Source organism: Xenopus laevis, chromosome 1S, assembly GCF_017654675.1.
Source record: "Xenopus laevis strain J_2021 chromosome 1S, Xenopus_laevis_v10.1, whole genome shotgun sequence".
Classification (NCBI taxonomy): Eukaryota; Metazoa; Chordata; class Amphibia; order Anura; family Pipidae; genus Xenopus; species Xenopus laevis.
This window is the reverse complement of record NC_054372.1, coordinates 198,547,143-198,566,323: the sequence shown is the minus strand read 5'-3', so window position 1 is coordinate 198,566,323 and position 19,181 is coordinate 198,547,143. Positions and strand designations below refer to the sequence as shown.

The 19,181-nt window shown below is 42.2% G+C and overlaps 1 protein-coding gene and 1 non-coding gene across 16 annotated transcripts in view; both read right to left on the bottom strand.

The window, feature by feature from the left end:
- Positions 1–19,181, bottom strand: part of ubap2.S (ubiquitin associated protein 2 S homeolog) — a 55,975-nt gene that overhangs the window by 15,010 nt on the left and 21,784 nt on the right. For 9 of the 15 annotated variants that reach the window (XM_018244636.2, XM_018244626.2, XM_018244627.2 and 6 more), the window contains exons 5-16: positions 17,937–18,090; positions 16,936–17,013; positions 16,789–16,846; positions 11,284–11,378; positions 10,783–10,871; positions 8,872–8,939; positions 5,193–5,379; positions 4,664–4,871; positions 3,390–3,664; positions 2,987–3,156; positions 1,291–1,522; positions 366–405 (exon numbers count right to left, since the gene is read on the bottom strand). In XM_018244636.2, coding sequence (XP_018100125.1) covers positions 366–405; positions 1,291–1,522; positions 2,987–3,156; positions 3,390–3,664; positions 4,664–4,871; positions 5,193–5,379; positions 8,872–8,939; positions 10,783–10,871; positions 11,284–11,378; positions 16,789–16,846; positions 16,936–17,013; positions 17,937–18,090 — 1,654 coding nt within the window. The remainder of the gene's footprint in view (positions 1–365; positions 406–1,290; positions 1,523–2,986; positions 3,157–3,389; positions 3,665–4,663; positions 4,872–5,192; positions 5,380–8,871; positions 8,940–10,782; positions 10,872–11,283; positions 11,379–16,788; positions 16,847–16,935; positions 17,014–17,936; positions 18,091–19,181) is intronic. The other 6 variants (XM_018244628.2, XM_018244639.2, XM_018244633.2 and 3 more) reach the window with 3 other exon arrangements.
- On the bottom strand, positions 3,223–3,303 carry LOC121399596. Its single transcript, XR_005965170.1, has one exon. It is a non-coding gene; the product is annotated as a small nucleolar RNA SNORD121A (small nucleolar RNA).

Sequence of the window (19,181 nt, the reverse complement as noted above, 5' to 3'; positions counted from 1 at the left end):
CACAGTCATACAGTAACCCTTTACCGCTCTGCTCCGGCCACTTTATGCTACTGATGGGAAAAAAACTCTTAGGAGAGTTAATATGTATTCTTCTTAATGCCTGATCATCACATATTATACTGCAATACCTCACTCATAACATAGCAATACTCTGCTATGCTGCCAGGCTACATCACTGGAGTCACAGTAGAAGTAAACAATGCACTCAAACTCATAGACTTCAATATAATTTCACATTTGGGTAGATGAAACAGAACATTGCTTTTTTGGATCTGAAAGTTGGAAGCAGACAGCAGTCAGCTGAATAGTAAAATCATAACAAAAAACATAGTGCATACCCAGAAGGCACTGTTATCTATACTTACTGCTCAGAGCTGTTTGTGCACGAATTCCATTATGTCCATTCTGTAGGAAAAACAAAATGATTCATTTGTGTTGATGCACGTTTGTTTCTATGCAGTAGAAGTATTATTTAAAGTGTTTCTGTCATGATTTTTATGATGTAGTTTTTATTTCTAAATGACACTGTTTACACTGCAAATAATTTACTCTACAATATAAAATGTCATTCCTGAACCAGCAAGTGTATTTAGTTGTAATATTGGTGTGTAGGTGCATCTCAGGTCATTTTGCCTGGTCACGTGATTTCAGAAAGAGCCAGCACTTTAGGCTGTTGTTTCTCCTATTCAATGCAACTGAATGTGTCTCAGTGGGACCTGGATTTTACTATTAGATCTACTGGAAAGTCGTTGTCTTGTGTTAGGGAGCTGCTATCTGGTTACCTTCCCATTGTTGCTGGGGGGGGGGGTGATATCGCTCCAACTTGCAGTACAGGAGTAAAGAGTGAATGAAGTTTATCAGAGCACAAGTCACATGACTGGGGGCAGCTTGGAAACTGATAACATGTCTAGCCCCATGTTATATTTCAAAATTAAATATAAAAACAGATTTCAGTGCAGAATTCTGCTGGAGCAGCTCTATTAACTGATGTGTTTTGAAAAAAACATGTTTTCCCATGACAGTATCCCTTAAAAACAAAGGCGCTGGTTTTTACTTCAATATGGAATGTGTTCTGCTGTGGATTGCATTGTATAGACAACAAATAACTGCTCACTCAAGTATGTTCAATAGAACTGCCAATGGAACATGTAGCATTGTTTTATACTTATGGATAGCCTAAGACAGTCCTCATTATCAAGTGGCACAAAGCATTACCCATTGAAGTGAATGGGAAGCAACAAGAAACAAAATGACAATCCAGTTTGCTTCTAGGCTTTAGACAATACTCACAGTAACTAAACTCACAGCGACAGGCAGCACCTCTGCAGGAGGCACGGAGCTTTGGTATGCTATCCGGCTATGCACAGACGTCTGCTCATAGGAAGAGGAGGAAGAGGATGTTGTGGTCACAGGACTGGTGCTCTGCGAGGAGCTGCTGAGGTTGGAAGTGGCGATGACAGTTGGGGTGTAACTTGGCTCCTGCACTCCACTGGATATTGGCAGAGAGGCACTCAGGGAGTCACTACAAAACAAAGACACACTTTACTAAACAGACACTGCTCTTCTTCACAGCCTGTGCTGAACAGACAGGCCAAGGCAGCGCAGCAGTGCAATTACGACGACATACAGCAAGGAAGGAGAATCGCCTAAAAATGTTGCAGTTTGAAGCATTTTTCACACATAATGTTTTACGTACAAAGAAAAATCACCCTAAATATGGACGTCTGAGGTCTAACGAATAGTTTTATGCCCAATATGCATAGATTTACCAAAGTATGTGGTGTGTACGGACCCCAAATGAAAAACATGCATATGAATTTTCACACTAGCCAACTCAGCTGCTGAAAACAGTACCCCGACTTTGCGTTATGTGTTGTAAGACCCCCAAACTGTAAAAAGACCCCTAGAACACCATATATTTTTGGAAAGTATATATTCTGACGGATCAAACTAAGTAAAATATATCTTTCTATACCAAAGCACCAAACAGCAAAACTATACTAAAGATACATAAGGAAAAATAATGCAGGGATAAAATTACAATAAAACCACAACAATTCTGTAAATCAATGAAATAACAAAATGACTGATCCGACAGCATAATTAGTGGCCAAAATCGATTACCCAACAGTCATGCTGCTAAAACAAACAGTTTTTAGGGGTAAAAAAAAAACACAAATTAGTAAAATGAAAAAGTAAAAAAATAAAAAAAGCCCTCTTTGAGAGGTTTTTTTGTGTATACACTTCTAAAGTGGTGTGACAGTGTGTATATAAGTGTGAAATGAAGTGCAAATAAGTGTACATAACTTGACACAAAAAAAGAAAAAAAAAAGAATCTTTACTAAAATGAGTGTGTATAGCTGTGTATAGCTGTGTATAGCTGTGTATAGCTGTGTATAGCTGTGTACAGCTGTGTACAGCTGTGTACAGCTGTGTACAGCTGTGTACAAGTGTGTGTAGCTGCTTCTTCTTGCGACTTTAGGTCGGCCCTGCGACAATCCTGTTTGCAGGACCGACATGACGGCCCCCCAGCCTTGTTGCCCAGGGGGCTGTCAGCACTGCTAAGTCTCTGCAGAGGCGGCTAAAGCTGCTGATGCAGAGTTCAGCATGATTTCTGCCAGAACGTACAGCAGACGTGCTTGGCAGGCAAAGGGTTAAAGGGAATCTGTCATGATGTAGTTTTTTTTTCTAAATGACACTGTTTACACTGCAAATAATTGACTGTACAATATAAAATGTCATTCCTGAACCAGCAAGTGTATTAGTTGTAATATTGGTGTGTAGGTGCATCTCAGGTCATTTTGCCTGGTCATGTGATTTCAGAAAGAGCCAGCACTTTAGGATGGAACTGCTTTCTGGCAGGCTGTTGTTTGCTCTTTTGAGAAATGGATTTCAGTGCAGAATTCTGATGGAGCAGCACTATTAACTGATGTGTTTTGAAAAAAAAAACATTAAAATGAAACCATGTGAGAATCAGCCCTCTTACCCTATTGTTGTTGAATACAAGTGGTTAGATTTTTGACTTGTATGATCTGGACTTGAATTTGATCCAAACTCTGTCAATGATGGTTCTGATCCAAATTCCAGGGCTCCAAATTGCACATTTAACCCGGAGACATCGGCCGATCCTGGCATCTCCACGGCGGATGCAGGAATCTGAAGAAAACCGAAGACAGATGTAATAAAATACGTAGCTGTATCGTCACAGTAAATGGCAAAGCATTCCAGAACACTCAGAAACATCTTTCAACATATTGATATCAGCTATGTGCTTGGAAAATAAAGCATCATTGTATTCTGGAATATAAGAGAGCTCAATGTAGATTAAAAGAATGTGCAATTTTCCTTCCGAAATCAGGTAATAAAGAAAGAAAATAAATGCTGCTTACTTTCTGGATGCCCACCTTTGAGGTTGGAGGTATCCGCCGTTTCTGAGGTTTGAGCTGTTTTTGCTGCTGCGTTTGTTGCGTGGAGATTGTCAGAGGATCTAAGGACAGGTTGGGAAGTTGCAGCATTTTACCAACTGCATTGGAGATATCCACAGGGGAGGTCTCTCTGAGCTTGACCTGGGGAGAGAAGGATTCTAGACCTGGAGGTGGCTGATGCTGTGGACGTTGGGAAAGTTGACTCAATACTGGGGAAGGTTCAGGTTGGGTCTTGAAATCTGTACACAGATAAGTGAAAGTTACCAACAGCCTTTCAGCCTTTTCTTTTTGCAAAAAAAAACCCAAAAAAAACAAAAAAAAAAAACATAACAGCATTCTGGGAAGTATAAATCAGTGCCCACTGCTTACAGTCAGCTAAAAGCATTCTGTGCCAGTGGCTTTCTGGAAGATATTATTGTGTTAAATTCCAAAAATAAATATCTGTATACCTCAAAACCAGAGGTTTAAATCGAGGTATAAATCGATAACTTTTTGAATTTATCGTTTTGGAGGTGGAAGAGAGCCTGTCAAATTGCTGGACTGGGAACACATCAGATTTGGGATTAACTTTTTGTAATTTTTTAAAGTTATTATGTGCCAAATTGTTCACAGTGCGTTTAACAGAATATAAATTATTCACATTACTCCCTGCCCTCATGGAACTTTCAATCTGAGAACATTATCAATTCACATACACACACAAAAATGTGTTGGGAAAAAAGAATTGGTAGGGGGTAGTAGTACATACAAACTCCTTGAAGTTTCCTGGAATTGGACCTGCAATGTTTGAGCATTGAAATATGCAGACTAGAGTTGCACCAAATCAAAATATTTTTCAGCAGGATTTAGCCAAATTCAAGAATATTTTTTTGCTAAAGAAAACCCGTTTGAAAACCTAGGGAAAGGGTTCAGACAAATCCCGAAAAGTCTGGTTTGGCACATTTCTACTGCAGACTATTTGAGATATCATTGACTCAATACCACTGCCAGGGCTAAATGCAGTGTTTGTATCTGGTCTGTGCATAGACACTATTAGCTTGGCAGGAAAATTGAACGCGAGTAAAGTAAGGTGCGGGGTAAGTCATGAATATATTGCATTCCTTTTATAACTACAATTTATTATATAACTATTTAACAGTGTTGCCTGAGCACTGGTATGGCAAATCAAGCAGGTATGCTAACTATTTAAGGTTTGTTTCTGTCAGTCCACAAACACACCATGCTCACAGAGTACTTACCGAATTGACCTAGGACGGAGGACTGTGGGCCGGTGGGCTTAATATCCCAGGAAGAAGTCACTGCTGTACTAGTGCTGCTTTGTTGGGAGTTTGAATTTGTGAACTGTCCCAAGCCAGGACTTTTCAGCTGTTCAAGTATCTGCGACCCAGGAGAGTTTGCCAGTTTTGAAGAACCAAGCTCACCAAACCCAGAACCAAGGACAGATGACTTTAAAAAATAAAAATAAAATTATAATCTAATCAAAACAGTCAAAAAAGCTGCTTATAGAATTTCTAGGCACTGTTGAAAGTACTAAGCGATTATTGTAAGGAAGACTCATAGCAAACTCTTTAAGACATGAGAAAAAAGTATAAGTACTAGCCTATATACCCTCTGCTTATCCGCTGTGCCTGTTTTACTAACCATCAATGTTCGCTCCCTCATAAGATACAGGCCTCCCCAATGTTGCATTTCCCTCTAGAGAGGTTTGGGGGGGGATAGGAGTGAGTTAGCAAACAATACTGTTCTTGCACCACACACACAACTTACAAGGCTTTGCGGAGAGTAACTATTAACGGCATTGGAGGTGGTGGCAACAGAGGTGATCTGAGAGCTGTGCTGAGAGTTTGTGAAAACCAAGGCCTGACCGAAGTTCTTCTGCTGAGAGGCTTCAAATGTAACAGTATCTGTTTCTGTGCTGGACGGCTGCTTCTGAAGAAGGGCAACCAAGTCGGTACTGGCAAAGGGAAGAGAACAAGTCCATATGATTGAGATATTACACAGTAAAACTTTAAAAAAAAACACATTAAATAAGTAAACCTTTAAAATAAGTGAAAGTAAAATTGACGAGGGGGCTATTCTAAGCACTTTTGTCATTTACATTCATTTTGTTTTTATTCCAAGATAAGGAGATTTTGTGTACTCACCATTAAATCTCTCTCTCTTTAGTCGCTTGGGGGACACAGGGACAGTGGGGTATAGCTGGTACATCCACAACTAATAAAAAAAAAAAAAAAAAAAAAAAAAAAAAAAAAGGGAACTGGCTCCTCCCCCAGCAGACAGATCTTCACTCAGTTTGTAACAAAGTCAACAGGATTCAATAATCCTTTATAACATGTAATAGTAAATAGAAAAGGTAAAGAGAGCCTCAATCCATGGAGGGAAGCCCCGTGTCCCCCAATTATGAGAATGAGGGTTGTCTACGTTTAAGGCTAGAGGATCTCTGTATCGAGCTAGATAAACTTCTACTTTTCGATTGTGTCGAGTCGACAGGCGGTCCACCTCTGGACTGCCCCACTTCTGTGTCATCTTGTAGAATACTTCATCGATTAGAGACCACTCGCCTGGGTCTATGGACTGTCTGCTTAGATGTCTGCTTCCCAGTTGACGATGCCTAGGAATGTAAATGGCTGAAAGCATGGTCTGATGACTCTTTGCCCATTGGAAAATTAACCTGACCTCGTTTAAGGCCCCTCTGCTTCTCGTGCCCCCCTGGTGGCCGATGTAAGCCACCACTGTGGCATAGTCCGTCTGAATCTTCACAGCCTGATTTGTTAGCTCTCGTTGCCAATGAAGGAGGCCCTGACGAATCACTAGAAAATTTATATGTGAATTCCAGAGTCCCTGAGCTGGCTGCCCCTCAAGAACAGCTCCCCAACCTGAAAGGGTTGCGTCTTTAGTGAGAACTCGCCAGTGTGGGTCGCCTAGCTGTCTGCCTAATGTCAGGTGATTGGTCTTCAGCTACCAACGCAGGGATACCCTCGTCTGGTGAGGTAGATGGATCTCTTGTAGCAGGGACCGTCGCTTCCACAACGTCAAGATGTTCCATTGAGGCTCTCGAAGATGGAATTGAGCGAATGGCACTGCCTCTATGGTGGAGACCATCACTCCCAGCAGCTTCATACAAAACTTGACAGCGTGTTGTTGTTTCTGCAAAAGCGATCTTACTAGCAATCGGAGATGAAGTGCCTTCTTTTGAGCAAGAGATTTTCTGGGTCTGTGTGTTCAATTGCATGCCGAGAAACACCATCGATGGACTGGGCGTCAATGAGGATTTTGTTAGGCTTAGAACCCAACCTGGTTCCTGCAACATGTTCAGAGTGATTGCGAGGGAATGATGAGCCTCTGGAAGGAATGGAGCCTTGATCAACAGATCCTCCAGGTACGGTGTGATGGAGACACCAGCACTGCAGATCGCCGCTGTGGCAGCGGCCATAATATTGGTGGAGACTCGGGGGGCTAAAGTGAGCCAGAAAGGGAGACTAGTAAATTGGATCTGCGGACTGCAACTATCAATGCCGAAGATCTACTGAATACCTGGACAACGTCCAGGGAGGCCGCACAATAAGGTAATAAGCTTCCTTTGTCTGAGAGGCTCAATGATAAATTAGTTAAGGAGAGAATCAGACTAGGATTGAAAAACTCTGCTCCCCCCAGCCGTTGCTAAAAACGGGACGTAGAGAAGTGCCCGAGGCCGAAAGGAGAGAGTGGAGGAAGCTGTCTAGCCTCTTGTCCCTAGAGTCCTTGAAGGAGAAGGCATCAGGGACTGGTAGAGCAGTGTTCTTGGAAGCCAGGACACTGGAGCGTCCACAGGTGGCGTACTGACAATATTACTGTAGCCTCAATGGAAAAGGACAGAACTTCTGAAACCGGCGGTAAGTTTGAAAAACACCTTTCAGGTTGGTCCCACACCTGTTGAATAATCTCGTCAAGTAGTGAGTGGGAAAGGGATAAAACTGGATAGGTCTTACTGTGACTCTTGAAAAACCTTAGAGGAATCGGTAGAGGATTCAGCTTTGGTCACCTTTGTCCCCTAAAAATGAGGGTGGGCGGAATAAGCTGATGTGAAGGAGCTCTGTGTTCATGACAAAACAGTAGATGCCCAGATAAAAAGGGGTTGCTTTTACCCTCAGACTGTATTCAATTATACAGTTTCCCCAAAATAGAATGTATTTCAGCCTGGCAGCTAAGTAATCAGGGTTCTGTAATAAGGACTCCTGAGTGACCTTAGCAGCCCCTATAACAAAATCCCACACTAACCTGCAAGGGTAGAAGCAGGGAAGGGGGAAGAGCAGCTGTGTGTGTGCTGTTGAATTTGTGTGCATCTTGCCAGAAGCAGCCAGTAGTACCCCACTGTCTTCTGGAGCTGTAGGTAGAGCTGAGAGCAGTAGCGCTAATTAGCCACTTAATAGGGACTGCGTGCAGAGGACAACCGGCGTGACTGCCCTGTCAGAGAGCCAGGACAAAATGGCAGCCCGCTGAGGGAGATCGCGCGAGACGTGGCGTCATCAGAAGCGCCCGGTGCCTGCGAGGAAGGGAGCGCGGAAAGAAAGAGTGCTTCCAGGCTGACAGCACCGCTCCCTCCCCCCTCCCCTATGGACCCGAAGCAGGTCTGAGGAGACTGAAGGCAATTGAGGCCAAGGAAAGGGGAAATTGCCTTCTCTGGTAGCCAATGTGTGCGCACAGATGCACACCCTGTTAGGGAATCCCCAGGAGCGCACAGGAAAGATGTGAGAAAGGTTTCTAATTTTATTCCTAAGCAGAAGAACATCAGCCTCTTTCTTTCTCCTGACAACTTCCTTGACTACTTGCTGGTCAGACTGGTGGGAAACTGACCAGCAGGTGGAGCTGTTGTAACAAAATTCATTCAAACAGTAACGTCAAAAAATATAATGCAGTGTTGCCCTGCACTGGTAAAACTGTCGTGTTTGCTTAAGAAACACTACTATTGTTTATATAAATCAACTGCTGTGTAGCAATGGGGGCAGCCATTCAATGGAGAAAAGGCTCAGGTTACATATTAAGATAGCAAATAAGCTCTGTCTGTCTAATGGTGTTATCTGTTATCCATTAGTTAACCTGTGCCATATAGCCGTTTTTCAATTTCCGCCATTGCTCCACAGCAGCTTGTGTATGTATATGAACTATAGTAGTGTTTCTGAAGCAAACACATCAGCTTTACCAGTACATGATATTTTCAAGTACACTTAAATTATTTGCTGTTACTGTTCCTTTAACAATACATGTATCCCTTAATAACTTGGAATAAAAACAAAATAAATAATGAATGTAAATTAAACATTGCTTAGAATAGCCCCTTCATCAGTTTTACATTCACTTATTTTAAAGGTTTACTTATCCTTTAAAATAACATTCATTCCCGGAGGTATATGTACCTATGATTGCGAGTATTAGACGTTAATGATGTTTGTAAGCAAAGGAGACTTACCTTTGACCTGGGGTGATGTGATTTTCTGTGGGAACTGAAGATGCAGTGAAAACCTTTGTTTCAGAGAGCTGCAAGAAGCAATAATACAAGGATTAATAACATTATATGAGTTTTCTACATTTGGTTCAATGTTTCTATTTGTTTTGCTGCCACACTAGCTATCCAGTCTATGATGGACAGTACAGTTCACAAGTATGATTTAAGCACTGCAATGCCTCCTGCCTGTCAGTTATTCTGCCATCGTTATTTTGGCCCGCATGAATCATGACTAAATCTACACCAAACGTCCTATTAAAGGATAAATAAACCTTTAAAATAAGTGAATGTACTGACGAGGGGGCTATTCTAAGCAATTCTGTCATTTACATTCATTATTTATTTTGTTTTTATGCCAAGATATTAAGGGATACATGTACTGTTAATATGAATGAATTTTGTTACAACAGCGCCACCTGCTGGTCAGTTTCCCACCAGTCTGACCAGCAAGTAGTCAAGGAAGTTGTCAGGAGAAAGAGGCTGATGTTCTTCTGCTTAACTATAGTAGTGTTTCTTAAGCAAACACAGTAGTTTTACCAGTGCAGGGCAACACTGCATTATATTTTCATTACTTTAAAACACTTTTATTTTTTGATGTTACTGTTCCTTTAATATGAATGAATTTTGTCACAACAGCGCCACCTGCTGGTCAGTTTCCCACCAGTCTGACCAGCAAGCCTTAACTGGCGGGGGAGGATCTAGGCTCCAGAGTGAAACCAATGTTCCACAAACACTGAATACAGGTAATGCTATTATGCAGAGAATTGTCTTTTTATATTATGACCTGAGAATAAACAAGTTAGGGACCGCCATATGGGGTTTACCTTGACGTGGTATGGTGGCTTTTCAACTTTATGATCATAACTTTGTAACTAAAAACCCCTGTTTTGTAAACACATGCACTTGCATTTATATTGAATTACTTATGAGACAGGGGCCCAGGGAAGTGCATTGTAAGTAGCACTTCCATTATACTTAAATATACTTTGATTTAGCCTTAGGAGTGCTTCCACAACCCCCCAATTTTGTACATTGTATTAGCCTGAAGCTGTGGCTTAGCTTCATGTGGTTTTTTAATAGCACCCCATACCACCCCTATATACTAATGGTGGTCCTATGCTTTTAAATATGGGCGTTGGTTTGGGCAATCTCTCTCTCTTAAAAGCCTTAACTGGCGGGGGAGGATCTAGGCTCCAGAGTGAAACCAATGTTCCACAAACACTGAATACAGGTAATGCTATTATGCAGAGAATTGTCTTTTTATATTATGACCTGAGAATAAACAAGTTAGGGACCGCCATATGGGGTTTACCTTGACGTCCCTGTGGGACATGTTTGCAGGTCAATAACAAAACCTTAATGCATGGGAGCAACAGCTTCACAATGAAATGATATGGATTTCCATATACAATGAGAAAAGCTTCTAACTGTACATGTGTCTGTAGTTAAAAGCAACTTCAGTGACTGTAAGCTGACTTAAAACATATAACTAGGGATGCACCAAATCCAGGATTCGGCCGAATCGAATCCGACCCCTAATTTGCATATGCAAATTAGGGGCAGGAGGTAAATCACATGACTTTTTTGCCAGAAAACGAGGGAGTAAAAAAATGTTTTCCCCTTCCCACCCCTAATTTGCATATGAAAGTTACGGTTCGGTTTCAGTTCAGTATTCGGCCGAATCTTTCATGAAGGATTCGGGGGTTCAGCTAAATCCAAAATAGTGGATTCGGTGCATCCCTACATATAACAGCCTGCCTGCTGGCTCTAGATATATTTATTTATAGTTTACTATATTTATAGTTTGGTACAGTGCAGGCACTACAGTGGAACCAAAGACATGTGCAACAAGGAAGCAGCAGTGTATTTACTTACATCTTCATTCCAGTCTTCCGTTGTCCACTCCTCTAGGGAATTGCGCCAGGCACCTTTCACAGGAGGCACGAATGGACTGCTTGAAATCTCTGTCACAAAGCAATGGACTCGACAATCACTTACACAAATACAAACAATGGGAAGATGAATCATATTAAACAAAAACACACTCAAGCTTAAATTAAATAATACCTCTACATTATCAGACGCGACACCGATGCTAGAATATCATAAATGTTACAGTGATTAATTATAAAAGACCTAAGGGATCTGCAGGAATTGTATAGACTTCATAGTAATCTGAATTCTTATAGAAACAATTGCAGACTATTCCATTGGTTACCCCACAATATGCTCTTATTGGCTGCTTGATAATATAAGCAGCAAATGGAGTGGTAGTTAAATTGCACTGGCTGGTCCTTATAGTTCAACAGGGATAGCGTAACAGCTAAATATGGAGAGGATTTACTATTCACGCATCAACCTAAAGAAAAAAATTACCGGTTCCATCATATCCATCGTTCTGGCCAGTTTCCCAAACTTCTGTTTTCCCATCATTAGCAGCAGATTCTGTGTAATCAGCGGGGTTAAATGTTCTGAAACAAGAAACAAATCTTTGCTTAAAGGATAAGTAAACCTTTAAAATAAATGAATATAAAACTGATGATTCTAAGCACTTTTGTCATTTACATTCATTATTTATTTTGTTTTTATTCCAAGATATAAAATAGATAAAGGACCAGTAACAATTAATTTTTTTTTTTTAAATTCGTTAGACAATCGCATCAATCGTGCGGCACTCGATTTCTCCTCCCAGCCTTCCTTATAGGAGATAGCTAGGGAGGTGAAATCGAGCGCCGCACCATAGATCGTTGCCCTGTCACCTTTTCTGAAGAGGAGCGGAAGCGGAGTTTTGGTAAGTTATTTCTTAATAAAGGCATTGCGATTTTAAAGTTTAATTTGTCTTGGTGGGTTTTTTTTTTTCAATCTATACCAATGATTTTTTTTAAAAATTTGATGTTACTGGTCCTTTAAGGGATACATGTACTGTTAACCGCACAGAAGGAGCTATTACTTGCCGGCAAGAGGAGAAGAAGTCAGGGATTCCACCTGACTGAGTGACCATGATTACTGAAACAAATTATTAAATAAACGCTTGAAAAAAAAAAAAAAAAAACATTAAAAGTGCGCCCCTCAATGATGGCTAGACAGCCGCCTACTCTGCCTACCCCTAGTTCCGGCCCTGATCCCTGAAGTGAGAACCAACCATCTGTTTTTTTGGTGTGCTATTAATGTGGGCATGGTCTTGCGGTAACATGGGTGTGGTTAAAGTGGGTGTGGTCTAAAAATAGGGAGTGGCTAACACTGGCTTTCAATATCGGCCCTCCACCATGTAGATTAGAAAACTTCCGGCCCTCTGTACCATATAAATTGGACAACCCTGGTCTAGAGGAAACAAGGCCAGTCATTGCACAGTGTAGCAGACGGAACACTCCAGTCAGGGAGAGTATTACTTCACTGTGCAGAAAGCGCGGGTTGCTAGGCGACAAGATCGCCTTACAGTTTATCGCGCCAAAAGTCTGCGCTCTTTCCCGTGCGTGGTAGACGCAATGACGTCATTCCCGGCTGCCGACTGAGAAAGGGAGACATAGTTAACGGCGCAGTGCCTTATTCACACTAATTTAACGATCTCCTTCAAACAGCAGAGAACTCCGCTTGTGCAGGGGTCGCGGTTCCTGAGCAAACCGCACGACAAAAGTGAGTGTCTCACGATTATATTAATATCATTATGGAACAGACTGATTCCCTTAAGGAACTAAGGGACGAATTACAGTCCACTAAAAGGCCAAAGAAGCCTGACAAACAGGTTAAGAGCGCACCCACATGCAGAACATGTAGTAAACATTCCTTAAGAAAGGTAGAGAAAACATATTGGTCGGACTATAAAATTGCTAGGACAGAGGAGTCATTGGAGGCACCTGTACTGTCCCCTCAACCTGCTCTGGTCCAACTTATGGAAGGCCCCAGCTCAATTCCAAATACACCACCAGTAGCCATGCCTACTACATGCCTACTACATCTCAGACTAGGGTAGATAACTCTCCAAGAATGCCTTGGGAACAAAACCAAGTAGGGATACAGAACCCTCAAACTCTTCCATCTGCACCCCCACAGCTGGGGGAATTTTTACAGTGGATTATGAACACAGTTCGAACCCCACAAGTACCAGCAGCTGGGAGGGGTAAGAGGCATAAAACTCGGGCCCCTGAAGTCTCATCCTCAGAATCAGAGGAAGGTCTTGCCTCAGACTCAGGAGGATAGACCCCTTCTCCTAAAATCAGAATTATCCGAGCATGCTCACTCAACTACAAGTTCTGACTCAGACGACAACACTCCCTTCTACTGCAAACCCTGACATTTCCAATAAATTACTTACAGAAATGCTACAAACCTTAGAGATAAAGGATGAGAGAGTTACCCTATCAAAGGCTGACAAACTACTGGGCGTACAGAAAAAAAGCTAAACAAACATTCCCAATCTTTAACGCCATCACTCAAAACAATTGAAACAGAGTGGGCCCAACCTGAAAGGCGTATTGCACTAACTCAGAGATTCTTCAAGACATATCCGGTACCAGAGGACCATCAAAAGAGATGGGACAAAGCACCCAAAGTGGACTCTGCGGTTGCTCGGCTATCCAGACAAACGGCATTACCCGCAGAGGAGGCCGAGTTTAGAGATCCATTAGATCAGGGGTCCCCAACCTTTTTTTACCCGTGAGCCACATTCAAATGTAAAAAGAGATGGAGAGCAACACAAGCATAAAATAGTCCCATGGGGTGCCAAATAAGGGCTGTGATTGGCTATTTGGTAGCCCCTATGTGGACTGGAAGCCTACAAGAGGCTCTACTTGGTACTATGCTTAGTTTTTATGCAATTAAAACTTGCTTCCAAGCCTGGAATTCAAAAATAAGCATCTGCTCTGAGGACACAGAGAGCAACATTCAAGGGGTTGGAGAGCAACATGTTACTCACGAGCTACTGGTTGGGGATCACTGCATTAGATCAACGCATGGAATCTACACTAAAAGGAGCATATGTCCTGGAGGCATCAATACTCCGCCCAGCTGCGGCATCTGAAGGCCTGTCACGCACGGCTAGACACTGGGCACAGGAACTAGCACGACACCCACCCTCCTCCCAACAACAACTCCAGACGGAGGCGGCCAGGTTAGCCACAACATTGGGCTTTTTAGCTGATGCAGCTATGAAAGTAGTCAAGTTAGCAGCCAAAACAACAGAAAACATAGTCGTCGTGCACTATGGCTACTACATTGGCCAGGTGACACAGCTTCCAAATTGAGATTACTATCCCTAAAATTTACGGGAGACTCCTTGGTCGGCCCGGACCTCAAGCAAATTATTGCAAGGTGATAGGGGGTAAGAACACTTTCCTACCCACCGATAAACAACAAAAATTTGAAACACCTACCAGAGGCCAAACTCTGAGAAATTGGACATCTCAAAGTAGACCCTTTAGGTCCTTTCGATCCAACTTCAGAACCTTATCGTCAGAGCAGGGCAACAAATGTACCAGACCCCCCTGGCATCAGCAGGGTCGCACAAATAAAAAACCAAACAACCATAAACCCAGCTCCGCCTGACTTCAGGAGACGACAGGGGCCACAACACGTAGGGCGCTGACTACAAAGTTACCTGGGAGAGTGGCAGACATGTGTCAGACACTTGGGTGCCAAGTATAATTCAACAGGGATACAGAATCCCCTTCACTCCACATCTACCACAAAGGAGATTTCTTCCATCCTCCACTGCGCCTCGCAGGGAACAGATCTTTCAACACGCAGTTCTCACACTGCTACACACTGATTTGATAGAGACAGTACCAGAGACCCACAAATTCAAGGGGTTTTATCTCTTTCTTGTGCCCAAGAAGGACAGCAGCTTCAGACCAGTGCTCAATCTAAAACCATTAAACCCCTTGGTCGAAAATCAAAAATTCAAGATGGAATCTGTCCGAACAGTAATCTCAGCCATGGAACCAGGAGTCTTCATAACGTCAATAGATCTCCAGGATGCTTCCCTGCACATCCCCATCTATCAGAGTCTCGACGCTTCCTGCTTTTGCCCTCGCAGATGCACACTATCAGTTTATGGCATTGCCCTTTGGGCTTTGTACTGCTCCATGTTTTTTCACCAGTGTTCACCAGTGCTCTCACCAATAGTGGCCTATCTCAGATCAATCGGAATAAATATAATTCCATACCTAGACGACCTTCTGATCTTAGCATCGTCAGCCATGCAAGCAGAAAAGGACACATACACATGTCTGCACATGCTAAACCAGCATTGTTAGCTAGTCAACTACTGCAAGAGCAACCTCAAGCCAAGTCAGACCATTCTGTTCTTAGGGCTCCAGTTCGATTCAATAAATCTCCTACCAGACACAGTCAAGACATTGATCACTACCACTCGATCATTCCTGTCCAAGGTGACGGTTTCAGCAGAGGATTGCCTCCGCCTTCTAGGGTTCATGGTGTCTGCCCTAGAAGCAATATCATTTACCAGATTCCACATCAGGCCTCTCCACACAACTTTCTAAAGTATTGGAACAAAAATCACAAGGACCTGCAGCAACAAATACTTATAGACGCAGCCACCAGAGAGAGTCTACAATGGTGGACACTACCGATCAATCTACAACAGGTGTGGGGCTGGGCAACTGCCTCCTGGCAGATAGTAACCACAGACGCAGGGGCTGGGGAGCAGTGTACAAACATAACTGTGGACAGCAGAGGAAGCCTCCTTATCCATCAATGTTTTGGAGCTGCGGGCGATTGTCCTAGCCCTCCAAGGCTGATCACCAATACTTCAAGCTCAACCAATATGGATTCAATCCAACAATGCCACCGCGGTGTCATATATCAACAAGTAGGGCGGAACACGCAGCAGGATGGCAGGAGGTATCGCAGATCCTCACTTGGGCCGAAAGATCAGCACCCAGCATCTACGCAGTGTTCATTCCAGGTGTCCAAAATTGGGAGGCCGATTACCTCAGCAGAACGACAGTCGATCAAGAGGAATGGTCTTTAAACGACGAGGTGTTTGCCCAGCTGACATACAAATGGGGCACACTGGAGGTAGACATGTTAGCTTCCAGACACAACCACAAGGTTCCCCTGTATTGCTCCAGAACCAAGGATCCAGGAGCAGCATTCGTGGACGCACTAATCACTCCCTGGAACCTCAAACTAGTATACGCATTTCCACCACTAGCAATACTACCCAGGGTAATAAGAAAGATAAAGCTGAGCGATGCCACTGTGATTCTAATCCCACCAGACTGGCCAAACAGTGTTTGGTACACAGATTTAATTCAGTTGTCCATAACAAGACCTTGGAGACTACCCAATCAACCAGACTTGCTATCCCAGGGACCTCCCAAATCTGCCTCTACTCTGTTTAATGGCTTGGCTATTGAGACCACATGGTGGACCCAACAGGGGTTCTCTAGATCAGCAACTGAACTTTCAGGCCCGAACTTTCAGTGCAGTAAGTCCCATCCAGGCTGATTTTAGTATGGGCCACGGGACCTCTTTCTCGCTATCCTTTCTACCTATTGTCTCTTGGCCTTCTTTCTACCTGTCCTGTCTCCACCGACTGAGCTTTCCAAACGAACTGAGGATTACAGGTGGTGTTGACACATATAACCAGTGGGAGGGGCCAAGAGACATCAATTCTTCTGTCCTGCCTCCAGAGGTGATGGAGACAAAACCCTAAGTCTGCACTGACAGTTCAGGCCTACTAGAAAAGGATTTTTCGGTGAGTACAAAATTCCTTTTTTAAACTTCAATTTTGGAAAAATGAGAAGAAATAAAAAATTAAAGGCAATTGAAAAAAGTTATTTCTGGAGAGCAATCAAAAAACCACTGAAATGAAAAAAAGTGTTTGGAAGATGAACAACCCCTTTAATAATTTGTACCTACCCCATGCCTTGTGCGGAAAATCTTCCTGATCCCCTTCCTCTGCCCCTGCCTCCAAATCCTTTCAGAGAAAATAGAAACAGAACTTTTATTTTGCGGTTTAAATTGGAAATGAAAGTCACGTATAATGTTATAATGTTCATGTTGTACCTCTGCCACGACCTCGTCTGCCACGGTCAGAAGGTCTGTCACCAGGGCCAATGTCTACGCCATTTTCTTCTGATCTAACTGTAAAAGAATACACCTTTATAGGAACAGTAACACCAAAAAATGAAAGTGTTTTAAAGTAATGAAAATATAATGTAGTGTTGCCCTGCACTGCCCTACTGTGTATCATGTGCTTGAATGGCTGCCCCATGGCTACACAGCAGCTTGTTTATATAAACTATGGTAGTACTTATCTGTTATCTACTGTGTATCCTGTGCTTGAATGGCTGCCCCCATGGCTACACAGCAGCTTGTTTATATAAACTATAGTAGTACTTATCTGTTATCTACTGTGTATCCTGTGCTTGAATGGCTGCCCCCATGGCTACACAGCAGCTTGTTTATATAAACTATAGTAGTACTTATCTGTTATCTACTGTGTATCATGTGCTTGAATGGCTGCCCCATGGCTACACAGCAGCTTGTTTATATAAACTATGGTAGTACTTATCTGTTATCTACTGTGTATCCTGTGCTTGAATGGCTGCCCCCATGGCTACACAGCAGCTTGTTTATATAAACTATAGTAGTACTTATCTGTTATCTACTGTGTATCCTGTGCTTGAATGGCTGCCCCCATGGCTACACAGCAGCTTGTTTATATAAACTATAGTAGTACTTATCTGTTATCTACTGTGTATCATGTGCTTGAATGGCTGCCCCATGGCTACACAGCAGCTTGTTTATATAAACTATGGTAGTACTTATCTGTTATCTACTGTGTATCCTGTGCTTGAATGGCTGCCCCCATGGCTACACAGCAGCTTGTTTATATAAACTATAGTAGTGTTTCTGAAGCAAATACATCAGTTTTAAAAGTGCAGCACAAAATTACATTTAATTTTTTTGATGTTACTGTTCCTAAAAATATCTAAACCCAGTGTCCAGGGAATTCATGTCATCAATAAAAAAAAAAAAAAGACACAAAGAAAAAGACGACCTACACTCTCTACCACGGCTTCCTCCCCGCCCTCGCCTACTGGAGCTGCCACGGCCACGGCTCATTTCTCTGTCGCTTCTCCTTTCTCTGTTTTCTTTGTTTTCAGAGCTCTCTTTGCCAATGCTTTTCTTTTTCCCCCCAACGGTCTCCCAAGATGTCTATAATGAGTAGGAATGAAGAAATGATGGGCAGGAAGAACACATGAGAAGTTAATAACAGTAAAATGCACATTTTGAACCTCATCATGGTCACTATATCAGCTAAACAAGCTGGTATATCATGTATATGCTGCGGGATACTGTCGTGGGAAAAAAAATTTTTTTTGAAAATGCATCAGTTAATAGTACTGCTCCAGCAGCATTTTTTTTTTTTTTTTAAGAAGTGAATGTGCCCTGGGTAGGAAACAAACTGGTTCCTTAAAGGGGAACTAGCGCAGCAATGAAAATTTATACTGAAATAAGAAACTTTGTAAATACGGTCAATTAAAACTGCTGTACCGTTTCTGAAATCAAGTTTACATTCACTATTCCTCTCTCAGCATCTGTTTCTCTTCATTCTGTCTTCATGCAGCAGTTGGGTGTCAGATATTCACTGGCAGTTAGATCCAATATATCTTATGGGGGGACATCACGTCTCTCTACATGCAGGATTTGTGCAAAAGGCAGTTATTTTGTTAGATTTTGTTTGTACTGGAATCAGTTATTTGAGTGAGCTCTAATACATCTGCTAGGAAAGGAGCCCCCCTATAAGATATATTGGATCATTCATCTGACACCCAACAGCTGAATATATTGCCCGATATATTGAATCTGTCAATGATTATCTGACACCCAACTGCTGCATGAATACAGAATGAAGAGAAACAGATGCTGAGAGAGGGATAGCGAAGATAAACTTGATTATTTCCAAAAAAAATGCAATCGTTAATTGATTGTATTTAGAAAGTTTCTTACTTCAGTATGAGGAAGCTTATATTAAATTTTCATTTTCACGATAGTTCCCCTTTTCTTTTCTTTTTTTTTTTTTCTTTTTCTTTTTCTTTTCTAAAATAATTTTTGTTTTTTCTGACATCTGTCAGACCTCAACTAATAGTTGTGAATATAATTTCTTGGTATTTGAATAAAGGTTTCGTTTTTTAGGTTTACAAGTTCCCCTTGAAGGTAATGCAGATGAAATGCTTTTGGGGCTTCGGATTGCATTTCTAGGCCAAAAGCAGCCTAAATATCATAACTCACTTGCACTGTAATTG